Raw genomic sequence first — 18,651 nt, 5'->3', positions numbered from 1 at the left:
GCTAAAAATTTTCCCACTCTACCTTTTCTACTATATATGTCTGTTGCAAGATGTGCCAAGTAGCTATGACCGTGATCCTTATTGCTGGCTCATCAGCCAGGCTATTCACTCCTAATATAGATGTCAAATGCATAAAATTGCTCTGTCCTACTTTTTTCATCACTGAACCCAGAAACACTTACCTCCCAATGAATGTGAAGGGGGAAGAACATATCTTTAGTTGAACTGGGGTCTCGTAATGGGCAAAGGGTCTTATTGGTGCAGTAAAAGTAGCACTTTTGTCTCTTGATCATCACTACCCCATGTTGAGAAGCTTTTTGATCATGATATCATAGGCTAGTATTCATAGAAAAATATTTTGCATGTGGAGGTGAATCTTGGACAGTGCTGAGGAACATTGTACTGGTGGAGAAGGACTGCATGTTCCTGTAGCACTGCTCAGACTATGCAGGGTAGTTACACTAGAGAATAAAGCACTTGCAAAGTCTAGTAATCTGGTATCAATGTGAAGTTCCGTTGTCAATATTCTTTTTTTACATTGCATTCCTAGCCCAACTCTACATACATATAACATATAATCCACCTGTGATGCAGATGGCTGCTTTCTTTGGTATAAAAAGGTGCAGCACTAATTATATGCTTTCTTCTTTTTAGACCAAACCACTTGTGTCTGTCTTGAAAGAAATTTGTGATGTGTAAGTAGATCTCCTCGGTTTCCTATGAATATTCTAGGGCCTATTTCCATCTACATTACACTATATGTTTCACTGAGACCTAGATAGATTCTCTCCACCTCCTAGTGACTATCTTCCTTCCTGAACAAAGAACTCTGCCTCTTTGTTTTAAACATTAAGTGCCTCCATCTCCTGCATTGGCAAAGTTATTTCTTTGTTTGCAAACTTGGAGGTTTCTTTACCATAAACCAAGGGTCTCTTTTCTCAGAAAGCCAGGCGAGGTTTCCCTTGAGACTGTGATGCCTCTTTTCCCGATGTTTCTGATGACTTTTCATCTGCACTGTGCTGCCTTTTTTCTTCTAAGCTATGCTGTCCTGTTTGCTCTCCACCATGGTTACCCTGATATATCTAAAAACAACCCAATATCCATTTCCCCGGATAACATCATCTCTCTGTCCATGAATAGTAATTCTTTCTAAACCTTGACATCTAAGTTCCTATAGACCCTGAAATCTCTTTATTTGAAGACATTGATCTCTTGTTCCTTTATCTTGTAGTCTGTGTCTCTTCTTTCAGATCCTTAAATCAGTGATGTTAGGGATAGTTGATGGCCTTTCTGCAGCAAGTCAATAGAGCTTTGTTGGACTCTAGAACTAAGTGCACATTTAGAGGAGGATTGGTTGGCCTTTCAGTTTCTCTTCAGGAGAGACCTGCTAATGTCTTTGCTAATGTCTTTGGTTTGCCTGCCAGGTGGAACCTCAACAACTCAGAACAATATGCACTTCAGTATGTGGACGGATCCCAGGCCTACATTACTGAAACGGTGAGCACTCAGCCGGTGAAATTCTTTGACTGTATCTCAAAGACGACATTTTGTAGTATCTGGATTGTAGGGAAAGGAGGTTGCTGTGATCTGGGGATTGCTTATATGAGGTACAGTATTACCACTATGATGCTCCTAATCTGAAATGTTTCTAAAATAACCAGGCTCATCACAATCTGACGTAAAGATGAAGCAGGTGAGTGTCCAATTTCATGCAGCTTTTTGGGCAAAGGTCTGAGGCTCTACTGAACAAATTTATTTCCCGAGAGTATTTGGGAAAAATTGAAAGCATGTGACCTCTCTGAGACCGAATTTGTAACAGACTTTATGATGTAGTTATCTAGGTTATAGACGTTGTCAAAAAGTGAGGCATTGGGAAGTCAACCGGGACAGAGGTTCCTTTCATAATCCCTGCTTTTTGCTCTTTCAGTTGAACCATTAGCAAACAGCATCAGAGGATACCAGGAAATATGCTATGAATTGTGTGTGTGTTAGGGGACATGCACAGTTATCAATACTTGAAATGATTTGGCAAGGGCAAATAAACTGATCACATATCGGTCACCTTTGATTCTGCAGCATAGAACATCAATTTTACTCCCAGCTGGTGGAGGATGCATTTAAAAAGTGGAGGAAAGGAGACTATTAGATAGTGACACACATTTGATAACAGAAAAGTTAAAACCTGTGAGCAGTTTAACAGGGAATTACTTTTAGATGAAAAGTGAGACTCCAGTATGCCCAAATCTGTCATTAGGGACTACTCCATCCTATAATAACTGTAGTGACTGGCCAACTAGCAGCCTTTGACAATTTATCCAGTCATTCACGAGCTCGAAAGGATTGATCTCAACCGTTTTTAGACTGCTCTATGAAAGTGAGATGATACATTGCTGATAATATCACAGTGGGTGAAAACTTTAGGGAAAGAAACAAAGCAGAAATTGTTATGGAACCTTTCTGGGCGGGGCCGAGGCCCTTGTGGAACCTTTCTGAAAACAATCTCCTTTGGCCGGGCTTTGGTCCGCTAGCCCCCCAGTGTGTTTTCTTTGTGGCTGGGCTACGCTTCGCTGTCGCTCCCTGCGAGTTCCTCATTGTGGCCGGGCTTTGCTCCGCTGCTCGCTGAGACCAGGACGTCATCCCCCAGCAGCCCCGCTATCACCGAGGACGCCGACGACGCTGTTAACGAGCGCCAGGAGGCGCATAAAGACCTGGGCGGAACCTCGTCCCGCGGGACGTGCCGGGAGAAGCCCGGGACAAGGGCGGGACCGTCTGTGGCCGTCAGGGGCCGAAGGAGGCCGGGCAGGGCCACGTCCCTTGATTTTGTGCTCAGGTCCCAGGGCCTAGTGGTGATTCCAGGTTATATTGGCTAGTTATTAGGGAACTGATAGTCTGTGCTGTGGCCCCTGTAAAAGTAACGTTGACCTAATAGGGAAGATTAATACTTAAAGTATATTGTTTTGTTGTTGATTTAATTGTGAGTGTTCCTCGCCATTTAGTTCCCGCTGCTAGGTATTATAACCTCTAAGCTCTAAGCCACTATAGCTGGTGGGGCCCATAGCAGGGGTAGCTAGTACTGTGTAGCTCGCTGTATTGTGATTTGACTATGGTTAAACCTAAGAATTCCCAGTCCAGGGTGGGGGGTGGGGTAAAGGGCACCCAAGACGCTTTTATCACAAGAGTAGAGTTTCTGCTCACGCATGAGATACAGCTGACTTAAGAGAGATTGTCACTAGATTCCCTCATAGCAAGAAAAAGGTCTTCCTTGGGTAAAATAGCGTTATGTCCCACGCCTCGAGGAGCAGCTCAACAAGCCCAAGTCAATCTAGTACACACTATTCAGCCTGGCCCCATTGACATATTAGCACCGGTTAACACAATCCCTCAGGGGGACCTTGAGACAGCTAACACAATTGGGCTGGGTCACACCAGTCTGAATGTAGATGAGCCAGTCTCCAGCAATGAAGACGGTCCGGAGGTTAATGTGTACGGAACAGTGCAACGGGACGGCTTGGGTGTGGGGTCTAGTGTTCAATTAATTGAGTCCGAATTAGACCCCCTACGGAGCACTGTTAGGGAAGTAGTTACACGCTCTAAAAGGTCCTTATTGGCGTCGGCCACTCCCCCCTTAGCCATCCCGCCTGAAATAAATTGTGCTAGGGATAGGGGGCTTCTAGTCACTAACGGGCCGCATATAATAAACCCTGCTACTAAGTCTAGCCGTAGAGGGCTTGCTAAACCTAATAAAGGAGCAAGAAAGAAAGCCGAGAATATAGTGTGTCAAAACTGCCAAAAAGGGAGTGGGGAGGAAGGGCCCCAGGGAATTATTAAGGCATTAGAGACAAAAATGGAACAGCTCCTACTCCTATATCTGGGGCCGGTAATGGCAGAAATTACTATATTGGAAGGGAGAATAAGTAGGCTGCTAGATCAAGACAGGGGACAGTTACCTGGGAATACTCAACAAGGGAGGGAGGAGGGGACAGTAGGTGCTAATAGTGGGTTAGATGCTGAAACTACTAAAGACCCTAGGCCTATGGATCGGAGAGGAATAACCTTGGAGGCATCAAGGAGTAGTAATAGGAGTTCGTGCTGTAAGGGCCCGGGTATAATGCTGGCCCCTCCTAATCCTACGGACCATTGTGTAGGAAGTAAGGAGTCTGAGAAGGCCTTTAATAGTAACAGCATTGATTGTGTTCAGAGCACATCGGGCCTCCAGACACTGGATTTACCGCCTGCATCTTGCCCGTATACAGACGTATAATATACCTGGCGTATGAGGAACTGGATCCCGTAATCTATAGAGCATAACAAAGGGAGCGCCCCGTGGGATTAGTGTGGGATGCTTTGAAAGCTGACTTTCGAGGGGAGACGCTTGGCTTCTGCTTGAATTGGCAAAAAAAAAATAGATGCAGAGGCTGTTGGAGCTGTATAGGGCTCTTGGGGAAGCCGAATCACAATTCATTCTGTTTGCGTCTGAGAGGCAGAACATTGAGGGGGCACAACACAAAGTGGTAATGGCTAAAGGCGTGATCAGTGATATATCTGCAAAAAAAGCACCAGGTAAATACTTTGTCTGGAAGTGGGAGTGTTGTGAGTATAGCGAATGGGTGGGACACCTGTTAGCCGTTCGTACTAGACAAAAAGTGATGCCAAACAAGATAACCAACCTGAGAAATTCGTGGGGTGGCCTGGTCACGGAGCCAGAAGGGATACAAGAGGTTTTCCGGGGATATTATGAAAGACTCTACAGAGAGGAAGAGGGCCGGAAGATGTATTTAATGCAGTATCTGGAGTCAATCCCTTTTGGGAAGTTGAATGCTGAAGATTGGGATTTTTTGGATGCTCCTTTGTTTTGGGATGAAATCTAGGCTGCCATAAAAAACTTGCCCTCAGGGAAAGCAGTCGGAATGGATAAGATCCCCCTAGGGTTTTATAAAGTGTTTCCCTCTCTGCTACGGGCAGTCCTGGCAGACATATTTTTGCAGATACAAGGGGGACAGTGGGCCCTAGATTCATGGTCTTCTACAAATATAGTTATGTTCCTTAAAAATGTAAACTTCCACAAGAACCAGGGTCGTACAGGCCGATCACTCTGATAAATAGTGACAAGAAACTATATTCTAAAGTATTGGCTACATGCTTGAGCCAAATTATAGGCAAGGCTGTTTCCCCAAGACAACATGGCTTTATACCAGGGAAGGGGACCACAGATAGCACGCGCTGGGTTATTATTCTTTTTGACGCCTCAGCTGTTTCTGGTAACCCTTTGGCTCTGATTTATTAGATGCGGAAAAAGTGTTTGGTAGGGTCTCCTAGAAGTATTTATGGACATCCATGGGTCAGTTTGAATGGGGACCAGATATATCAACCCAGTAAGAGAAGTCTATCGTAAATGTAAATGTAAATTGATACTTGTATAGCGCACTACTCACCCGCAAGGGTCTCAAGGCGCTTGTACGAATACCGCTGTGGAACCCATCCTGGCTTTCCCTGTGAGGCGTCCACTCCTGGGCACCCCCAAGGTGGAGGCCAGGCATCCTTAGCATTGTGGGGGCCGTTGTGGAGATTAAGCAAGCTATTGCCCAGAGTTGCAGAGTGGGACTCCATGATTGGAATGGCACCGAGGCGAGAATTATCAGGTCCGTGGAATTTTTGAGCCCAAGACCTGCCGAGGCGGGGAATTGAACCCTGGTCCCGGGCTAGACCTCTGCATCAGGGTCTGCCGCTCTAACCATTGAGCCACACTTCTCCAGCTAGGCTTCATCTGATGAGGGAGTCAGTCAGTGATAATTCAAAGGGGTACAAGACAGGTGTGTCCTTTTTCTGACCTGCTTTTCGTATTATATATTAATCCCCTGATTTGAAAGATTGATACTAATCTCTTGATTGTACTGATGCAATATCATGGCTGGGACACTAAAGTCCTTGACTACGATGACGGTCACTGTTGTTACGTCTAGGCCTGGGGTAGAGCTAAGTGATATTGAAAGGAATGTTTAGGCCTTCCAGAGATTTTCTGGGTACTCGCTGAATCAGAATAAAACCCAGACAGTCCTCAATATGTATACCCAACTCAGTGATAATCGGGTAGTTGAGAAAGTGGTGTATCTGGGGGTTAATATGGTCGCTGAGGTGGAACAGTTTGTAGAAACTAACTGAGCCCCAGTCATCAGAAAGGCAAAAAGGGATCTATGTAGGATGGACAACCTACATTTCTCTATGGTCAATCTTGCTAATGTTGTGTAAATGGTATTTCTACCTAAAGTTTTATACTTTTTCCCGGCTATCCTACTGGAGTTCAAGGTTGATTTAAAGTCATCGATGATATGGTAACTCGATTCATCTGGGCGTACTCTAAAACTAGAAGGGCCCTCAAATATTTGACATTTCCTAGAGATAGAGGGGGTTGGGCCGTCCCAAATTTTAAATGTTACTACTGGCCGGAGGCTCTTCAGTATATGTGTTCTTTGTGGGGAAACAACCTTTACAGCGCAGTCATAACACGCACTACCTTTACATAGCAGTCATTACATCGCAACATCCTTTACATTGCATGTCATTACAACGCAGCCATTACATCGCATGTCACTATAACTCATGTCATTACAATGCATGTCACTACAACGAAGGCATTACATCGCAAGTCATTACAATGCATACCATTACAACGCATAGTACCCTTACACTATCCAACACTTTCCCTACAGTTGCACTCACTGGAGTTAGAATAGTAATGTTTACCCCACACTATCCAACACTTACCCTACTGTTGCCCTCACTGGAATTAGAATAGTAATTATTAACCCTATACTAGCCAACACGTACCTTAAATGCGATGTAATGGTATGCATTGTAATGGTATGCATTGTAAAGGTATAATGCGATGTAATGGAACGCGTTGTAAAGGTAGTTTCTGAAAATGCGATGTAATGGCATGCGATGTAAAAGAATGCATTGTAAAGGATGCAAATTCTGCGTTGTAAGGGCATGCATTGTAAATGTATGTGTTGTAACGTCATACATTCGTTCTTTGTTTGGCAAACAGGGTGCGGATAAGTGGGTGGGTGGTGAAATCCCTCCTATGTTTGACCTACTGCTGGGAAAATAAGCTAGAGGTTGTTTTCTGTAGCAGCTAGAGCCCAGATACTTTAAGAAGGTTCGATTCAAGACTCTACAGGGAGCTTTTTAGATTTGGTCTGCACTTTGAGAGAATTTGGGGCTAGGACTTAATTTTAATTCCCTGCTGCAAAGAAAGCCTTTACTCCCTGGTATCTTTTGGGATTCTTTGGCGCTTGACTAGGAGGACCAAGGGCGTAAGAAATTAGGTAAATTTTTTTCCTGAGATGGCATAATCTCCTTTGAGGAACTACGGGCCACTTTTGAGGTCACGCAAAATGATTTTTTTTTTTTAAACATTTTTATTAACATTTTCAATAATTGGTACATATTACTGCGTACTTTGGCCTAGAAATAGTGCATGGCATTTCAATCAATAGTAAACATATTGAGTACCTTTACATGTTCTTCCTTACTGTTTCCTTCCTCCCCCCGAGCGCTACAGCGGTGTGAATTGAGAAGAAACATCCCATCCCCCTGGCCTGGAAACCTATTCGCTGATGTCAGACATCGACTCAACCCTAGGCTGATTGCAAATATTGCCTCTGAATTCATTCCAATTTCCCCAAATCCTTGTCCATTTTTTGGGGCACCCCTATGCGTATAGAGCACTTTTTCTGCTATCATGGCACCATCCATATCACAGCACCACTGATGGTATGTGGGAGTTAGTCTTGCACTCTAGTGTTGGGCTATGTTACGTTTTGCTATTGTCATGCCCAGTTTTGGGCCCTTTGAGTGAGGTCTGTCGGCTCCCAGATGTTTAAAAGGCAGCATTTTGGTTCCGGTTCAACTGCAGTTCTGCCCACCCGCGAGATGGTGCGCATTACCGCCTCCCAATATGGTTTAATCTCTGGGCAGTCCCACAGTATGTGGTAGAAGGTACCAATCCCCCCACATTGTCGTATACAAAATGGTGTGTCAGCACGTCCCATGCGGTGCAGAGCAGTCTGTGTGTAGTAGATACGATGGAGAATTTTAAGTTGAACTAACTTTAACCTGGAGGGGATTGCTACCTCTCTCGGGGATGATAATGCTTCCTGCCAGTCTGCTTCGTCTAGTTCACCAATGTCGGTCTGCCATTTGTCCCTGAGGATTTTTGTGGGGTCTGGTTGGTTGTTTATAATTTTGCGGTAGGTCTGCTAAATCGCTTTTTTAGTCATGTGGTCCGTCAACAATCTATCTTCTAGTGGTGAGGCCTCCGGGAGCTCAGTTTCCAGCGGAATAAGTTTCGTAAGCGCATGGCTAATCTGCATGTAGCGGAACGTTTCCGTCGGTGCCATCCCATACGTTTCCTGGAGCTGAGTGAATGGGATGATTTTGCCCCTCTTCCATAGATCCCCTACCCGGGAAATACCAATTAGGTCCCATTGTTTAAAACCTTTAGTGTTGCTTAATTTACCTAATCGTCGGGTTTCTCACAGCGGTGTAGCTTGTGTCTTTCTACCTAGAAAGGGCGGGCCCACTAGGTTTTGCAAAAGTTGAATTGATGGATTTGTTGGTGGGGGCTCGCAGTGCACAATTAGCCAGATGTATAGATCATTGAATTCGCTCTCGCAAGACGACCTTGATAGGCACAGTATGCACTTTATGGTTTGTTTGTACTGTATAGCACTATGTAATGGGGATAGACGTTTTTTTGTGATGAATTTAAAGCATGCTTATCTGTATTTTCACTATAATCCTTGGTATGCATCAGTGGTATCCTCCTATTGTGTTGTTTTTATGGTAAAATCTGCAATAAAAATGTTTTTTTAAAAAAGGAAACAGGATAGAACAGGTTTATGTTATGTCTTTTTTAGTCTTAAGGAGAAAAATGAAACCTTGGCCTATTAAAGAAATGAACCTCATACTCAGACACTACCTGCTCTTCCGCATAGAGTTTCCGAAAGTAGTCATTAAAAGCTGTCTCTATTTCTGCTCCGTTTGTTAATTTGACCTCTTTCTGACTGCCCCCTATTTCCCATATCAAATTTCTATTTTTATCTATTTTTGCTTTCCAAGCCAGCAGCTTCCCATCACCTTCTCCATATTCAAAGTTTGCAAGCTTACTAGACTCCCAACGTTTTTTAATCCGAGTCTGTAAAATAATTTCTAGTTGTAGCTGTTTCTTTTCCAAGGGACTATGCTCCTCATCCTCGCCCCTCATTAGAATTGCCTCTACAGACTTCATTTCTGTTTCTAATCGACTAACCTGGGCCCTTTAACTTCTATTCCTAAAGCATAGAATGCTTGTAGTTTTACCCCTCATATAGGCTTTGAGTGTATCCCAGACAACTGTGATAGAAGCAGAACCTATATTATGTGTCAAGAACTCATCCACCTCGTTTGTCAAGTGGTTCATTGTATCCGTGTCTGAGAGTATGGTGCAATCTAACATCCATTTCTTTCCTAAAGGCCTGCTTTTTAAATCCATTCCCAATGTGACCGCAGAATAATCTGAAAGGTGGGCAGTCAAGTAAGTAATATCTTGAATGCAGTCCCTCAGGTTTAGACTAACCAGTAAATAATCAATTCTGGACCTATATCCATACTTTTTATTGTGGAAAAGGAAACCCAGAAATCCGACAGACCACTCCCTCCATAAATCACAAAGAGCATTTTGCTTCATCATTGAACGTAAATATGCACGTGATTGAGGTGTAGCTATTGCTCTGCTATTTTTAGATTTATCTAATTTAAGATCGAGAATTACATTTAAATCACCTGCCATAATTATTGGATCTGGAAAGACTAACAAATTAGAGAAGACTGCCTTTTACTGCTCTGTGTCGTCAACATTTGGGCCATTGTATCCTACCAAAGTTATTAATTCCTCCTGTATTTTTGTTTTTGCAATGATCCACTTGCCATTTTTATCAGCTACTGTATTTAATACAAGGGCCTTCAACTGTTTCTTAATTAGTATTGGAACTCCGCTTATATTAGCACTCTGCTCCATACATACTATTTTCTGAACCCTTGGTTGACTTTTGAAGACCTCTATAAATTCTCTCTTTACCAAGTGTGTCTCTTGTAATATTATAGTCTGCGCCGGGGAGTCCCTTAAGTATTGCAAAAAAAAAAGCACTTCTCACTTTCATACGCAAACCGTTGACATTTCACTTTAACAGCTGGATAGCCATCTCATTTGTTGTATCTCTAAACTCGCTGACTGAACCCTTGAGTCTATTGCCACTAAGAACAGCTGCACTGAGGTGTATGAGGTTATTTATTTTGTTTTTTCTCCCCTATGCTCCCCGCCCAGTTATTCTTCCTAGAATTATTTTCCAAGGGATCCAGTTTCGCACGAATTTCTTGATTTTCCTGCCTTAGCACCTGAATATCGGTTTTAGCATTACGCAACTCTTGCTTCAGCTCCCCAACAGAATTCTCCAGGATCTGTGTTCTTATGTAGAGGAGATCCATTTTTTTCTCCAAGGCTTCGCAGAAACTCCTTATTTCTCCCTGATTAGCTTCAGACACTACAAATCCTTTTCGACTGTCCCCTGACAATGATGAGAACATACCTTTTAAGGACTTTATTGGGGTCTCTCGATTTACCTCGCTATCCTTCAGGGGTATTCAGTCTGCAGAGAGCGAGATCATGCCATGGGTAGAGTTTGGCGGTATGCTCGGTGGTATGTTACTGCTAAGACCTCTAGCACTTTCTTCCATCGTAACTTGTTTAGAATCAACGCTTGTGAGGGCCACCTCCTGGCTAATGCTAGCCCCCAGTTTCAGGTTACTCACCTCTACAGACCCTAATGTTGACATTGTTTGACCTGACCAGCCGGCTTCATAGATTGTTTCCTCATGTCCACCACCTCAGTGAGGGTGTAATTTTTAGTCTGCAATCCAACCCTTCAGACTTTTACCTTCACCATTACTTTAACTAGCCTTTAGAGGGCGTTCCTTAGGTCTGCAGACTACCACTTGAGGTGGCTCACAGGTGTCTGCGTTACCGATAACACCAAGTGGGGGAGGGGAGCCCTTGTAGTTTTAAGGGGACTACTATTGATTTGATCTGTGTTAAGGAGCTGATACCTCCCAGGTTTAGGCAGATTTTTCAAGTTCTGCTTTCCATCTTTACCCCCTACCTTTATTAGAGCCTGGGGGGTCGAGGGGCTCCAGGTTGCAACCCGTGGGACACTGCTCTTGATGCTCCGGCTGGTCTGGCAGGTCCAGGGACTCCACAGTGGGAGAAAATGTCTGATGCGCTACAGTAGCAGCCTGGGCCGAGCTTGTGCTGCCACTGGCTCCCACGCCCCGAAGGAGACCAATAACAGCAGCCCTGTGCCTCCTCCTGAGCTCCAGGGCAGCAGTCCCCCAGCGAGAAAGCGTGGTTCGAATTGCCCCGAGTACAGGAAAGCCTTTGGTGCAGCAGAAAAAGCACATCCCAGGAATGGTAAGGGGTGGGGGTGTGTGTGGCTAGTGTAGTACGCCTACCACGGCTCACAGTTACCGCGCTGCTACATCTATTGAGTTGGTGGTTGACGCCGTCAGCGTACTAGAGACCTGCTGGTGCAGCCGCCATGTTTTCCCCAAGCATGTGAATCTTTGAAGGATCCAATTCTGGAGAAGAAAAAGGTTACTTACCTATATATGCTGTTCTCTAGCATTTGCATCTTTGATATATTCACATGTATTCCACCCTCCTGCCGTTTGAGACTCTGATTGCTATTACATGCTTAGACAATCAGAGCAGTTGAGCCTCCGGGGAGGGGGGGAGGAGTAGAGCTTTGTCTCTCTTCACTTACTAGACCAAAATTCAGGTCATGAAATCAGATGCATAAACGATATTAGTCTACGGCTTCTTTCAATGTTACTGGAGTATCGGTGTACACTGCTTTGTTAACATTGATTACAGAGGGTTCCCAGCTTGACGCTGGGAAGTAATTTGAGCATGTGAATCTATGAAAGATACCAATGTTGGAGAACTGTAGTTACAGGTAAGTAACCCTTTTCTTCTTGACTCTGCTGTAGTATGTGTGATTGTATAAATGTGTTGGTAAACCTGAGGTGGAATATGACCCATTTCACATGTTAGAAGTTTCTGCAATTGTAAGCTTACCATGTATGTTTCTCTTTTCCTAGAATCGCATGGAGATCAAGAACGGGAGTATTCTTCGACTCACCACTGCTCCGGTGTGAAAAACATTCCACATTCTTACTGTTTACAACCTATCCTCCTTCAATTCTATCTTTTTCATTAGGTCCAGCTCTATATCTTCTCTTAATCTTATTAGCGCTCTACTTTTCACTTTGTCGCTCCTATGTTATTAAGCTCTAAACCCTTGTTTCCTCTCTCTAACTCTTTATTTTTTCTCTATAGCTCTTGTTCTCTCTATCTACTTTGTTTTCTACTTCTAGCTCCTGTCCTCAAGATTTAGTTCTCTCTCTGAATCCTGCTTCTTCCCTCTTGCTTTTAGTCTTCTTCATTTTAGCTCTTGTTTCCTCACTCTGGCTCTTGTTTCCATCTGAACCATGTGTTTCCTCTTTCGAGCTGTTGCTTCTTCTCTCTAACCTTTGCTTCACTGCACTACTTCTTGTTGCTAACTTGTGTTCCCTTTCTCTAACACTTGATTCTTTTCTGTAACTCATGTTTTTTCTCTTTTGCTCTTTTCTCTCTCTAGCTCTTGTTTTCTCCTTCTAGCTCTTGTTTTCTCCTTCTAGCTCTTGTTTTCCCCTTCTAGCTCTTGTTTTCTCCTTCTAGCTCTTGTTTTCTCCTTCTAGCTCATGCTTCCTTCTTCTACCCCTTGGGCGTATTTCCTCTGTCAAGTTTTTTGTTAACTCTCTGTCCTATTCTCTCCCTGTGGCACTTTTCCTCTATATATTCCCAAGATCTAGCCCTAGTTTTATTTCTATATGTTGTGTCCTCTTTCTAGCCTTTTGTCCTTTCCATAGTGCTTATTTCTTCCGTTTAATTCTTATTACCCATTCTAAAACTTTGTTCTCTATTTCTAGCTCATGTTTCCTCTCTCAAGTTCTTCGTTTCTTCCTTTGGCTCATGTCCTCCTTTTATTTCTTGTGTTCTGTATCCAGTTCTTCTTTCCCCCTGCTCTTATTTGCTCTTTCTAGAAATAGTTTCCTCTCTTCAGTCTTGTTTTTTCTTTAATTATATGGTTTCTCTCTATAACGTTTTTCCTTTCTCTAGCACTTGTTTCTTTTACTGTGTCTCTTCTTTTACACTTTTTATTACTCTTTCGAATGCTTGCATTCCTCTCACACGCTAGATATTATTTTACTCACTCAAATTTTGGCTCCCATTTTAGTTTTTTGTTCTTGTTAAAATGTTTTTTTTTTTCATTTTAATCATAACAACACAGGCATATACAAAGATACACAGTGTAGACGTTGTAAATACAGCTGGATATAACGCGTACAGGGGACAGTCAAGCACATGTTGTACAACAACATAGTCAGACATCATCTTGATGGTGAGTGCACCACCAAAGCGTAGCTCAAATATTCAATGTAATCCCTTGGCAATGGTGCCAATACAGGTCTCATATCTATCCGCTAAGGGATTTTAGGAACTTTGGTGAAGGCCTGCTTAATACGAATGGAGCTGGCCAATACGTCTCTGGGTCTCAAGGAGAGTGGGATTAGCATGCTATAGTTTTCTGCATGTTCAGGATAGGTGGTGAGGGCCTGGAGCCATTGAGCATTTCTAGGGGGGTCTGCAGCTTCCAGAACATGGTTGTCCTGCATTTCCTCAAAAGTAGTGCAAGGTCTACAAGTTTGCGATAGGGTTTTGGAACATCTTTGACAGAGCTGAGGAGCACGACCACAGGTGATGTGTACATCTGTAACAGTCATTACCTTCAATTAGTTTGTGAGTTTTGGCCACTAAGAGGATATGTCTGGGCTTATCCAGGTCATATGGAGAAATGTGGCATCTGGAGTTCCCACATCTCCAGCAGTGTGCATTAGGGCAGAGACTGTCTCTAAACATTGCAGCTGGTTTATAGTACACCATCTGCAGGAATTTGAGAAAAATCTGAACCTACTATTGGAGGATAATCTTTGTATCTGTTCGCAACAATAGGCTCATTGTGTTTCTGTGAAGTCATGCCGAAACTCCCGCTCCCATCTGGATTTGATATGCGTGGAAGATTGTGGGAGCATGGATGTAACTGTGTCATACAGTCTGGTTACGAGTGTGGTGGCCTTGGAATTTGTGAAGAGCGTGGTTAGCAGATGACATTGGCGTTTCCTCCGGGAAAGATTGGGATAGGTACCACATCGCACTGCGTAGCCAATGGTATGTCATTATATGCAGGAGATTAATGGTTTTGCAGCACAAGTAATTGATGTTAGATAGGAAAGGATGCCTTTATTTAGGAACAGATCTCCCAGTATGTGTAGTGCTAGCTCACGCAGCAGCTTTTGCACTCCCGGTTCGACCATAAGGGGCATTCAGGGATTATTATATAGTGGGATGTGTTGGGGATAGCATGCTGCAACATGTGCATGATCCGCCTGTCTGGTCCATCCACAGCACGTACATCGGATCCTTGTGTATTTTGTCACATGGTTGCGAGACCTTTAATAGTATTGATAGGCGCAGTGATGTGGAGTGGGCTAGCACCGTCCCTCCACATTTAGGTAGTAAGGATGCCTCTTTTCATGAATCCAATGGAGTGCCTTCTGTGCCTGTGCTACTAAGTGATAGATTTCAAAGTTGGGCTCAGCGAAATCGCCCATCTTATACAGAAGTTGCATTTTCAACCATGCAATCCTAGGTTGTTGGATGGCCCATGCCATTCTCAACATGAGCGTTTTAAGTTGATCAAAGAATGCTCTGGTGAGCAGGATTGGTATGTTTTGAAATAGGTAGAGTAGCTTGGGGAGGATCACCATTTTCATGAGGGCCACCCTAACCGCCCCTGATAATGACAGTTTGGTCCAGCGGTCAATATGGCTATACATCTCCCATAATTCGCCCATGTGAGGACTGTGATGTTGGTGTGGTAGTAAATCCATAGGCATCAAACCAGGTCAGTCCATCAGGTAAGTGGGAAGTGTAGTGTGAGCTGCTGAGTTGTGGTGTAAGAGGCATCAAAATGGATTTAGCCTAATTTATTTGTAGGCCAGAGCAAGCACCGAATTGTGTAATTTAGGCTAATACATGTCTTAAGTGCTGCGATGTTTGTCCAATTATAAGTAGGATATTGTTTGCATACATTGACAATAATAGTTGTCGTGTTCTAATAGTTCAGCCATGGTGGTGATGATGCTCACGGAGAATGCAGGCTAAAGGTTCCATCGCTAAGGTGAAAATAATGGTGCAGGCCCGGCAGCAAGAAAGCCTCCTGGTTCAACGACGACCTCAAGAACTCCAAGAAGAACTGCCGTACCTTCGAGAAAGCCTGGCGAAAAAACCCGACTACAGACAACATGACCGCCCTCAAGCACGCCTCCCACAAACACCACCAGCTGATCCACACCACCAAGAGGACAGCATTCAAGGAACGACTAGACAACAACGCACACAACAGCAAGGAACTCTTCAGCATCGTCAAAGAGCTCTCCAACCCCAGCGCCGGACACAACAACATCACTCCCTCACAAGACCTCTGCGACTCACTCGCCTCGTTCTTTCACCGCAAGATCGCCGAGATACACAACAGCTTCGACGCACAGACCACGCACCCAACCATCGAACCGACGACCCCCACCACCACCCTCCGTGCCTGGACCCCGGTCAGCACCGAAGACACCATCCACACGATGAACACCATCCACTCCAGATCGACAACCGACCCATGCCCCCACCAAGTCTTCAACAAGGCCGACTCCGTCATCGCACCCCAACTCCGGGACATCATCAACTGCTCCTTCAACACCGCCACCTTCCCGGAGAGCTGGAAGCACTCCAAACTCAGCGCCCTCCTGAAGAAGCCATCAGCAGACCCCTCCGACCTCAAGAACTACTGCCCCATCTCTCTCCTCCCTTTTCCTGCCAAAGTCATCGAGAAGACCGTCAACAGACAGCTGGCCGCCTTCCTCGAGACAAACGGATCCCTCGACCACTCGCAGTCCGGCTTCCGAGCCCACCACAGCACCAAGACCGCCCTCATCGCAGCCACTGACGACATCCGAGCCCTGCTCGACAACGGGGAAACAGCGGCCCTCATCCTCCTGGACCTCTCCGCAGCGTTCGATACTGTCTGCCACCGCACCCTAGTACAGCGCCTCAGCAACATCGGATTTCAAGAGAAGGCACTAGATTGGATCATCTCGTTCCTCGCCGGAAGAACCCAGAGAGTCCGCCTCCCCCCGTTCAGATCCGAGGCCACCGAAGTCATCTGCGGCGTTCCGCAAGGATCATCACTCAGCCCCACCCTCTTCAACGTCTACATGAGCCCCCTCGCAGCCATCGCACGCCAACACAACCTCACCATCATCTCCTACGCCGATGACACTCAGCTGATCCTCTCCCTTACCAACGGCCCAGCCACCGCCAGAACCAACCTACACGAAGGGATGAAAGACGTAGCCGAGTGGATGATGAACAGCTGCCTGAAATTGAACTCAGACAAGACGGAAGTCCTCATCCTGGGATCATCACCCTCCGCCTGGGACGACTCCTGGTGGCCCCCCGCCCTGGGCAGCGCACCCAAACCTACGGACCACGCACGCAACCTGGGCTTCATCCTGGACTCCTCCCTCTCGATGACCAGACAAGTCAACGCCGTCTCATCATCATGTTTCAACATCCTACGCATGCTCCGAAAGATCTTCCGATGGATCCCCACCGAAACCAGAAAGACGGTCACCCAGGCTCTCGTCACCAGCCGACTGGACTACGGAAACACCCTCTACACCGGAACCACAGCCAAACTACAGAAAAGACTCCAACGCATCCAGAACGCCTCCGCACTACTCATCCTTGGCATCCCCCGACACAGCCACATCTCCGGACACCTTAGAGACCTGCACTGGCTCCCCGTCAGCAAGAGAATCACGTTCCGACTCCTCACCCACGCACACAAGGCCCTCCACGACCTGGGCCCCAGATACCTCAACAACCGCCTGACCTTCTACACTCCCACCCGCCAGCTACGATCGACCAGCCACGCCCTCGCCGCCGTTCCACGCATCCGAAGAGCCACCATGGGAGGAAGATCCTTCTCCTACCTGGCAGCCAAGACTTGGAACTCCCTCCCCATCCACCTCCGCCTGACCCAAGACCACCTCTCCTTCAGGAAGCAACTCAAGACCTGACTGTTCGAGCAGTAGCGGACCCCCCTCCCCCTAGCGCCTTGAGACCCTCCGGGTGAGTCGCGTGCTTTACAAATGTCTTGATTGATTGATTGATTGAGGGGATATCCATGCCTGGTCCCCTCTACTAATAAGGAACGGCCCGAGAAGTGAGAATTGATCCTGACCCTGGCTATGGGTCCGGAGTAGAGTATTGTTAGCTATTTTAAAAATAACTTCCCAACTTCCAAATGCTGAATCACAATCAATATGCAATTCCATTTGATTGAATCAAAGGCATTGGCAGCTTCAAGGAAAGCTGCCGCTTCAGGCAAATTCTCATCTATCTGGTGATTGATCGAGAACAGGGTGCGAAGATTGACAGCAGTGGATCTGCGAGGGAGAAAGCCTGATTGGTCCAGTTGTATCATGCTAGGCAGTAGTGGGAGAAGGGGGCTAGCGAAAATTTTGGCTAATATTTTGTCGTCTAGGTTTATAAGGGCAAGGGGCTGATCTGAATCACACTGATGTAGAGATTTCTCAGATTTGAGTAATGCAGTGATCACCGCTTCACGAAATGAGAGTGGGAGGGAACCCAGTTTGAATGCTTAATTGTATACTTCGAGCAGGACCAGCACCAATTCTTCCATCTAGATTTTATAGAACTCAGTGAGATGTCTGTCCCCGGTAGGGGCACAGCCATTTTTCATGGATCCGATTGCTCTCCTGTTCTTTTGGATGGTGGTCGGCTGACAAAGAAGTTCGTGTTGATGGGGCTCCAGCCAGATGAAGGTGGACCTGTTTAAATAATCTATAATGTCTGGTACGGAAGTTGCAGTCTGAGCAGTGTAGAGTTCTGAGTAGTTTCGGGTGATTAGGTTAAGTATGTGTGGCGTAGTGTGTTGCAGTATTCCCTCAGGCGAGTCCACCCTAATATTCTCAGAGACGGCCCAAGTAGGGCGTATAATACCAGCTTGTGTTTTCTTTGGCCCGTCACCCTCTCTATATTGGTGTGCTGCTCTGCATTTGTTAAGGAATTTCACTTCACTCTCTCGGCCTTTTTGTGGAACTCCACTCTTTTTCAGTTAAGTTTGGCTAGTCTAGGAAGGGTTGGTCTACCATCACCGCTCAATTTGAGCTGTCGTATTTCGGATTCTGGTTTGTCAAGACTGATGCTTATTGATTTAAGTATGCTTTGTGCTTCGGAGATACACTCTTTTCGGATCACTGCCTTGAAAGTTTCCCATGAGGAAGCCACAGTTGCAACTATATTCTGGTTTAATTCAAAATACGAGAGTATAGCAGTCTGAGTATCAGAAACAAATACTGCATCTAACAGTGCCTGTG

The 18,651-nt window shown here is 45.3% G+C and overlaps 1 protein-coding gene across 6 annotated transcripts in view; it reads left to right on the top strand.

Annotated features, from left to right (window-relative positions):
* ELMO3 (engulfment and cell motility 3) overlaps positions 1-18,651 on the top strand; it is a 185,254-nt gene that overhangs the window by 28,116 nt on the left and 138,487 nt on the right. For all 6 annotated transcript variants that reach the window (XM_085638688.1, XM_085638689.1, XM_085638690.1 and 3 more), the window contains 3 exons: positions 655-695; positions 1,425-1,497; positions 12,193-12,243. In XM_085638688.1, coding sequence (XP_085494814.1) covers positions 655-695; positions 1,425-1,497; positions 12,193-12,243 — 165 coding nt within the window. The remainder of the gene's footprint in view (positions 1-654; positions 696-1,424; positions 1,498-12,192; positions 12,244-18,651) is intronic.

Source organism: Triturus cristatus, chromosome 12 (assembly GCF_964204655.1).
Source record: "Triturus cristatus chromosome 12, aTriCri1.1, whole genome shotgun sequence".
NCBI classification, from domain to species: domain Eukaryota; kingdom Metazoa; phylum Chordata; class Amphibia; order Caudata; family Salamandridae; genus Triturus; species Triturus cristatus.
The sequence above is the reverse complement of the archived record's forward strand: the minus strand, read 5'-3'. Positions and strand labels throughout refer to the sequence as shown.